The sequence below is a fragment of the Echinops telfairi genome, unplaced genomic scaffold, assembly GCF_000313985.2.
Source record: "Echinops telfairi isolate 266 unplaced genomic scaffold, ASM31398v2 ScPeMD7_655;HRSCAF=1070, whole genome shotgun sequence".
In the NCBI taxonomy this organism is placed as follows: domain Eukaryota; kingdom Metazoa; phylum Chordata; class Mammalia; order Afrosoricida; family Tenrecidae; genus Echinops; species Echinops telfairi.
Genome location: NW_022104553.1, coordinates 14,911,154 through 14,920,277, shown reverse-complemented (window position 1 = coordinate 14,920,277; position 9,124 = coordinate 14,911,154). Strand labels below are relative to the sequence as shown.

The 9,124-nt window shown below is 51.9% G+C and overlaps 1 protein-coding gene across 1 annotated transcript in view; it reads right to left on the bottom strand.

Annotated features, from left to right (window-relative positions):
* The window catches only part of SLC27A5 (solute carrier family 27 member 5), an 8,925-nt gene extending 3,013 nt beyond the window's left edge, over positions 1–5,912 (bottom strand). The window contains exons 1-4 of the mRNA XM_004715751.2: positions 5,279–5,912; positions 4,701–4,910; positions 4,061–4,219; positions 201–325 (exon numbers count right to left, since the gene is read on the bottom strand). Of these exons, the coding sequence (XP_004715808.1) occupies positions 201–325; positions 4,061–4,219; positions 4,701–4,910; positions 5,279–5,912 (1,128 nt within the window). The remainder of the gene's footprint in view (positions 1–200; positions 326–4,060; positions 4,220–4,700; positions 4,911–5,278) is intronic.
* Positions 5,913–9,124: the final 3,212 nt, after the last annotated feature.

Sequence of the window (9,124 nt, the reverse complement as noted above, 5' to 3'; positions counted from 1 at the left end):
GGATTATTATCTGCAAAGTGAAATAAAAGGAGGTATGGCTGCATTTAAAACTAGTTGCCCCCCCAAAAAAACTTTCCTAAATCCTGTACCTTGGTCTTTACCTCAGACCTCTATTTGGGATGTCACCCCGGGTGTTCACCCTTAATCTTACAGCCCTCCCTCCCCACCCCCACCCCCAGTCCTCTTCCAGGAACCCGCACCTGGGGAACATTGCACAGGTACCGCAGGACCTCACCCACATACAGGATTCCAGTTACACTGTGCTTCCGACAATCATCCCAAAAGCTGGAGGCAGAGAACTTGGGAGCCAAGACGCAGGTGATTCCTAAGGGAAGAGTTAAGGGGGCTCAGGTCATGTTTCTAAGCCACTTTGATCCTCTGGGTGTGACCCCCTGGAACACGGGGACAATATGGGCTCATCCATGTGTCCCTAGCTAAGCCAGGATTGCTCTCAGAAAGAGCTTAGCGAATGGAGAAAGCACAACTCCTGGACACAGGGCTGGCTGGTTCCAACTCCATCAGCAGGACATGTGAAGAGGGTTCCTGCTACAAAACAGGAACTGTTTGAAGAGGATGTCTTCTAAAAAGCTGGCTGGAGGAGAAAACAATCAGACTGAAGGTTCTGGAGGAAGCTGGGGTGGGGGGGGAGAGGAGGCAGGGGTCAAACAACACCATAGACAGGGGAACAACTAGGGAATTAAAATCAACAGCAAGGAGGATGGTAGAGATCCCCGTGGTGTTGGAGCAACAGCAGTCTAGCTCAGAGGAATTACTAAGAGGCAGAAGAAGGGGGTGTGTGATTGTGGGGCAGGAGGAAGGTAAAGGGAAACAGAGGAAAGATCTAGGAAACAAAGCTATGGATAGAGGTATAAACATAGCTGTGCTCATATGTAAATATATTAATTCATAAAAGCAGAGGTATTGGCCTATGTACATATACGTATAATACACTGAGGAAGTGGATGGGTTTGGGCCTCTTCTCAAGCTCTCCTTTAACGCAAGAACACTTGGCTCTAACGACCTGGCATTCTGTGATGCTCACCCTCCCCATATAACTGCTGAAGACAAAATGAGTGCAGAAGCAAACATGAAGAAAGCTGATGGTCTTAAAGGCTGATGGTCTTAAAAGCAGCCATCTAGCTGAGAAGCAACAAAGCCCACATAGAAGAAGCACATCAGCCTGTGCGATCACGAGCTGTGGACTGAATCAGCTAACAGGCACCAGAAGATCTAAAACAAAGAAACATATTTTTGAGAACAAGGTGGGTTGGAGCAGAGAACCCAAAACCCATCTGTAGACAATGGGACAGCCCCTCATAGAAGGGTCACAAGGAAGGGATAAGCCAACCAGGGCAAAGGATAGCACCTATGAGATACACAATATTCTCTGGTTCTTTGAGGCTTCCTCACCCCCCACTGTTTTGTCCCCAGTCCTGCCTTTCAGTTCTGACTAGACCGGAACCAGAACATGTACACTGGTACAGACAAGAGCTCACAACACATGGAATCCAGGTGGGATAAACCCCTCAGGTACAGAATTGTGAGTAGCCATGTCAGGAGGGGAGGAAGGGGAAAACCAATTGCAATGATTGATGCATAATTCCCTGCGCCCCCCCCCCCCAGGGGGATGAACAACAGAAACAATGTGGGTGAAGGGAGACAGAGGTCTGTGTAAGGTATGATAATTTATCAAGGGGTCACAAGGAGGTTCAGCCTTTGAACTTGGGAGATTCTTGAGCACTGAACCTCCTTGATCCAGGAGACAGTGTTGACACCCACTGGAGGAGTGGTGTCAGAGAGGCAGCAGAGCCAGGAGCCAGAGCAGTGGATTGGACATCCCAACCCACAGAGCAAGTCAAGCTGAGTGCATTAGGGCCAGAGGCTGGCTTGTGGGATGGACTGCTTCAGGGAGTGCTTATTTAGTAATTGGGGAAGCCAAGTTTCTGATGGTTCACAGAGATAAAGCTGGATGCCTTCAGGTTAAGATTTAGAGCAAAAGGTATGCCTTTTGGGTATTTATTGACAACACTCAAAGAGCTGTGTAGTGTTGCTCAAGCAGCTGGGCAGAGGCCAAGTCAAATATCTGAGGGCCAAAGAAAGGCCTGGCTGGGCACAGCAGAGAAGAAACTGTCCTATTGAAACAACTGTACCCTTTGCATTTCTCATTTCCCTAAAAACCCCGTGATCGTGAGCACTGCCTGTGACCTGTGGCCGATTGCAATGAAGTATGGAACCCGGCTGAGAAGCAGAGTCCTGTGGGGCACAGAGCAACACAGATAAAGTGGACCACGTGCAGGCCTGCCACTGAGCTAGCTTCTGTGCGCAACATTCCATCAAAAGTGAGCCACGCCTACAAGGTGCACCGTAAAGCCAGGGAGAAAGGCACCCCGTAGAACAATCAACCAAGTGAAATCAACAGGGCAGCACGTGTCCAAGCGTAGAGTTTAGAAGGCAGGCAGGAATGGGAAAGGAAGGACGACAGGAACTGGCCCACAGGGAAGAAGGTGGGCGGAGTGCAGTTCCATTGTGGGGATTGCAACCAGTGTCACAAATCTAAATTTGTATAGATAGTTGCAGGGAAAATCAGTTGGCTTCGTCAGCTTTCACCCAAGTCACACTCCAAAGATGAACAAAAAGCAATTGGCGTGTGTTAATTAGTTGTGGTTGAAGCTGAGGCTAAGCAGGATTGCAGGATGTGATCAAGTGATTTGTTCTACTTTTGCGTAGGTTTGACCATTTCCACAATAAGACATTAAAAAAACAAAACAATAAAATAGAGGTTGAAAAAAGACAACCAAAAGCACACTTCAGGACTAGATTCTGACGTGGGGCAACTGCAGGTGGGTCAGTTTGACCACACCATCAGCTTTGTGGCTGTTTCAGTGGGAGGACCTGAGGGTAAGCTCATACTCCCCGCCTCTGGGTCAGCAGCTGAGCCCGCTCACCAGTTACAACACCAGCAACTTCACACAAACTGAGTGGGTGCACGAAGGAAGGAAACAAGCAGTCAGGCGGTGTAGACAGGCTGGGGGTGACCCTTGGGGAAAGTGAGGAAAGAAAGACTGGAGAGGTCCCAGTTCAAATTCCAAGTCAGATGTCTGGGATGCGGCCCTAAGGAACCACCTGTGGCAAACATTGCCTCTCCAGCTCCTCTTGGGGCCAGGTCACAAGTCTGTCATCAGCATCCCAACTGCCCACTCAGAAGTGTCACAAGTGTCCTCCACAATGATGTGTCAACTCAACTGGATCATGTTCTCAGTAGGCGGGCAATCAGGATACAGTGAGGCCATGTGGGACGATGCAATCAACCCCGGTGATGGGATCAGCCCTGGTGCAATGTAAGGGGATTAAAGTAGGAGACCACACTCATACTCGGATCACAACCTTGACCATAGTGGGTGGCCAGTGTCACCTATCATCTTACAAGAGATGAGAAGGGAGCAGGCAGACAGAGATGGACTTACTACCTCCAAGGAGAAAAGAGCTGGGAGTGGAGCTGGTCATTTGGACCCAGGTTCCCTGCTCTAGGAGCCTCCTGAATTCAGGAGGAGATAAATGCCAGGGCACATGGAGATCGCCAAAGATGTCAGGCCCACAAATGTCGAAAAGCGATAGTGACCTTCCCTGGAGCCAACCGAGAGAAAGCCTTCCCCTAGAACGCACACTCCAAGAGCTACTGCCATCAAGTCAGTGTTGACTTAGCACGAACAGCCCCTGTGGGTTTCTGAGACTCGTAGCTGTTTACCGGAGAGGAGTAGAAAGCCCAATCTTTCTCCCCTGGAACTGGCACCCTGAACTCAGACTTCTAGCCTCCTCCACTGTGAGGGCGTACATTGCTGTGTGTGAAGCGTGGGGTCATTCTGTCACACCAGCACTCAAGAACAAAGATGGGAAGGTTCCCTGGTTGCCAGCGGCTATCCTGTCACCTCCAAAGGGCAGCCTGTAAGGAATCTCGGTACCCAAGGCCCTCTTCAAGTGGCCCTGGGATGAGACCCCAGGAGGGCTTGTTAACCCACCCTGGGATTCTGAGAGTTGGAGAAGTCCCCGCGGAAGGGCTCACCGGACTCTAGACAGCCAATGATTCCCAGCATGAGCCCCATGGTGTGGTACAGCGGCATGGCCACATAGAACACGTCTTCCGCTGTGATTCCGCAGAGGGCCAGCATACCCACCGTTTGCAGCAGCCGTTCGTGGGAGATGATGACTGGTTTGGGGAGTCCTGGGGGACACAAGGGTGGAGAGGTGAAGAGGCAGCACTCAAGCGGCTGGGTCAAAGACGGGCCAGCAGTCAGAGTGATGTTCCCACCACCAGGCTTGTACTGGGGTATGAGCCTTTTGCTCAAGTATGAGGATTCCCCATTGGGTTGGGGGAGACAAACTGGAGCTCGCAGGCAGGAAGGGCTAGAGAAGAAGGGCAGATGGACACAGTACATCCAGTGGGGAGGCTGCTGCTGGTAGGTCACAAATCAATGCCACACATCAAAAGGTCCATGAATTGTTTGGATTTGCAATTTGCTCTGTAAACTTTCACCCAAGAAAAAGTTAAACAGCAGGCAGTATTTCAGTATTCAGGAACGGAATCACCTGGAGGTGGGATCAGACCACATGCCAGGATTAAAGGTCAAGGTGGGTTTCGGAGGTCAAGTTGGAAGTTGGAACCTAGGCCAGGGCCAGGGACTGAGCCAGGTGTGTGCCCTTACCAGTAGTTCCTGAGGTGTAGATGAACAGCACTGGGCTGCGAGGCGTCAGCCCGGCCCGCAGGTGGGCCGGCACCGGGTCCGTGGGCGCAGCATTCAGGGCTGTCCCCAGAGCCCTCACCCCCTGCGTTGGGGAGGAGTGGCTGAGGTAGAAGCAGTGGACGTCTTCAGCCTGCAGCTTAGGAAGGATCTCCTCCAAGCTCTCCCGGAGGTCTGCAGGGGCCAGTGGAACGGGAAACTGAGGCCAGGCCCATCTCCGAGGGAGTCAGCAGGGGGCTGGGACCCGGGGTGGGCAGCCTCCTGCTATGGAGGAAGTCGTTCCTGGAGCAAAGTTGGCCATATGGGCTGGAGAACCCCATCAGTGGTGGCTTTTGACCTGCTCGTCCACTGTTTGGGTTGGTGGTTTGGGGACTAGCCCTTACAAAGAGAAACTAGGACCACTGATCTTCGATTAGGGTTCCCTGGGGCTTTCTTGTTAACTCGACTTGGTCTCCTCCACCTCCACCTCCGCTCCCTGAAGGGGTGTCCTCCATGGGCGCCTCCCGGACCCCTGCCCTGCCCCCGGTGTGGAGGTCCCTCACCTGGGTCGACCACCAGCACGCGGGCCCCAGAGTTCAGCACAGCGTGGACGAGCGTGGCCCCACGGCAGTTGGGGTTGATCCAGGCCACGGGGCAGCCCAGCTTGGCCAGCCCCAACCACACGCCCAGGGCTGGGATGGCCCGCGAGGCCAGCACCAGGAGGGCGGCCGTGTCCTCGGGGCCGCGCAGCTCGCCCCGCAGGGTCCACGCCGCCCGGCAGGCCTGGCTGTCCAACTCTCGGTAGGTGACCGTGCGACCCTGGGGCCCCGTGCACACCAAGGACACGCGGTCTGGCTGTGTCCGCGCCCGCCGCTCGAAGGCGTCCACGAAGGTGAGCGGCGGCCGGCGGCTCATCCGCGCGCGCGCCTGCAGCCCCAGGCGCAGCAGGCGCGCCAAGTAGACGGTGTCGGCCGGCAGCCAGCGCAGCGCGGGGGGCGGCCGCCGGGGCAGCAGCGCCAGGGCCAGCGCGGCCGCGCCGACGCTGAGCCACGACGGGGCCCAGGGCCCGAGCCAGGGCCAGGCCAGCGCGGCCCCGGCCAGCAGCGCGCCGCACGCCAGCTCCCCCAGCAGCCAGCGCAGCGCCACGGCCGCCGCCGCTGGGCCCAGCAGCAGCAGCAGCCCCAGCCAGGCACCCATCGCACCGCCTGTCTCTCCCGGGTACTCTCGCTTGCACCCTGCGCGGTACCTGCCCTTGCCTTCGCCCACTGGGCACGGCTCCACCCGCCTCCCGGGCCCAGGCTCTGGCTGGGGGCCAAGGCTGCTCTCACCCCACAGGGGCCACCGGTTAGCTTTACCTAAGTGGTCAGGCCGGAGGCTGTTCACTACAAGGTCAGCAGTTTAAAATCACCGGCCGCCCTGCGATAGAAAAGCGAGGCTCTGTGCTCCCGTAAACAGTTAGTCTCTGGAAAAAGGTATTTAGGCATGACACATCAGACAAAAGTCAAAGGTCTTATTACGAAAATCTACAGAACCCTAGGACAACCTTACAATAAGGGGGGGAAATTGAATCTCTCACTGAGGAGGTAGGCAAAGGTCTTGAACAGAAGAGTCACAAAGGAGGAGACCCGGATGGCTTGTAAACATGTGAGAAAATGTTGCCCATCCATTAGCCATCCAGGAAATCAAACCAACCATGAGATACCACCTAACACCCACAAGAATAGCCCAATTCAAAAAAATCAGAAAACAACAAATGTTGGAACGGGTGCGGATCACTAGATGAATGGATTAAAAAACTGGTAGGGAGGGGGGAAAATGAGCTGATATCAAGGGCTCAAGGAGAAACAAAATATTTTGAAAATGATGATGGCAACAAATGTACAAATGTGCTTGACACAATTGATGGATGGATTGTGATGAGAGCTGTAAGAGCCCCCAATAAAGTGATTAAAAAGAATAATAAATAAATAACTCTGGTATAAGCTCATGAGATTCCATTACTCACCCTCTCTGCTCCAAACTGGCCTCTGAAGTCATGACAGAGAGGGGAGTGTGAGCGCAGACCCGCCACAGCACACCAAACCTTGAGGGCAACGTAACCACGAGGGCAACAGGGCCGGCCCAATCAGCCAGACGGACCCCTAGAAGTATGTGCTACAGGGGACAGCACTAAGCCTACAGGGTGGGGAGAGGGGCCGGCCTGCCATGCCCACACAGAAGCAACCAAGAAGGAAAAGGAGTGAGAGACTAGACCCCATACACACCCAGCCCTGAGGACAATGCCCCTGCCCAGAGCTGCTAAGACACACAGAGGACTGTAGGGCCGACAACAGCTGGACACATGATGTCCCCTCGCTGGAGCACACCATGACAGAGGACAATACTGGGGACACACCATAGGGAGTGTGCTCCAGCTGACTGTCATCACACACACACACACACACACACACGGAAATGGGTGAAGGGATACAGTGGTCAGTGTAAGATATGGAAATAGTAATTTATAATTTATCAACGGGGTCACGAGAGTGGGGCACAAGGTCGGGGGCAGCTGATACCAAGGACTCAAGGAGTACATGTTTAGAAAATAATGATGACAACATAAGTAAAAATATGCTTGGTACAATTGATGTTTGGATCATAAGAGCCCCCAATAAAGTGATCTTTACAAACAAACAACAACAAAACCCCTCTGGTATATACACACCATGAAGTACTACATCCCTGAAAAACAGTGAAGAAATGATGAGGCACCTCGCCATCAAGAGCCGAGCCAAGCCCTGAGCCAAGAACAAGAGGACAAGTACAACATGAGTCCACTGAATTAAGTCCAAATAACAGAATGGTCACAGGGGAAAATGTACATATTGCATGATTCCCTGTTTGAGGACCAGATACTCTGGCAAGAGCCAGACTAAACACAACTATCATCATCAAAAAGGAAAAAAAGATGTAGATAGCACGTGCGTAGAAAGACAGCTCACTAATCCACCCAAGGGGAGGGGTAATATTTATGTCTCCACAGAAAAGGGAGGGAGAGGGTAGAGCTCATTCCAGTGAGCCAAGCTCTTTCACAGAGAGGACTGCAGGGCCTGCCCCATCTTGAGATATGACATCCCCTCCCTAAACCACAGCTACAGAGGACAGCACTGAAGATTCAGTTCAGGGAGCGCAGCTGTCTCACCTGCCCACAGGGCAAACCAAGTGGGGAGTGGAACAGACTGGCAATGGGAGTGAAGCCACAGAGTCCCAAGCCCCTGAGGAAACTAGTGCTTGGCACCTCATCTGAACTGGTTGGGGGATATTCCTAAGAGGGCCACACTGACAGTCTAAAGGTGCTATGGGGGTGGGAGACGGCTCCCTCTCTGACTGCAGGAAGAGCAACAGGGTCTTGTAGAAGGCATGCCCCTCAGAAACGAATGCTGAGGACTAAAAAGGTCTAAGTGCTGTTAAGTACGCGGGTCCTGGGAGATGGATCCCGGAAAGAAATGAGGAGTGGACGATGGATGATATCACGGTCTGCTAGCTATTTAACAGAGGGGTCCTCATCTACTATGGGTCAGGACAACAGTTAGACTTGGAAATATTTGTATGGTCTCTTTTTTTCCCCTTTTGCTGTCTATCTAAATAAGAAAGCCAGGATAAGCAATCCCAAGGAGATGGCAATGGGACCAATGGTTTATCCTAATAATGCAGCATTGTATGATACTCACCTTCCTGACACAATCGCTGAAGACAAAATGGGTGCATAAGCAAATATGGTGAGGAATGCTGATGGTTCCTGGCTATTAAAAGATATGGCATCTGGGGTCTTAAAGGCTTGAAGTTAAATAAGCGGTCATCTAGCAGGGAGGCAAAAAAGTCCATATGGAAGAAGCACACCAGCCTGTGTGATCATGAAGTGTCAATGGGAACAGGTATCAGAAGTTCAAAAACAAGCAATCAAATAGACGTGAAGAAGCATAGACAAAGTGGAGACCCAAAACCCACCTGTAAGATAATTGGACAGCCCCTCACAGAAGAGATGGTATATCTAGGATGCAGTATAGCACTGATGAAACACATAACTATCCTCTAGTCCTTTAATATTTCCCTCCATACTATTATGGTCTTGGTTTTACCTCATGAATCTTGTTAGATCTGCATATGATCATTTGTATAATTCAGATCGTTTGATACATGGAATCCAAGATAGATAAACCCTTCATACAGTTGAATGATGGATTGTGTAAGATTTGTAAGAGCCCCAATAAAATGATTAATACTAATTTTTAAAAAGAATGAGTCTTGGAAACCCACAGGGGCAGTTCTACCCTGTCCTGTAGGGTCACTGCGAGTTGGAATGACTGCGTAGCAGTGAGTTGGTTTTTATTTTGCTGGGTAAAAGGGTACTTAGTGTCATTGTGCTT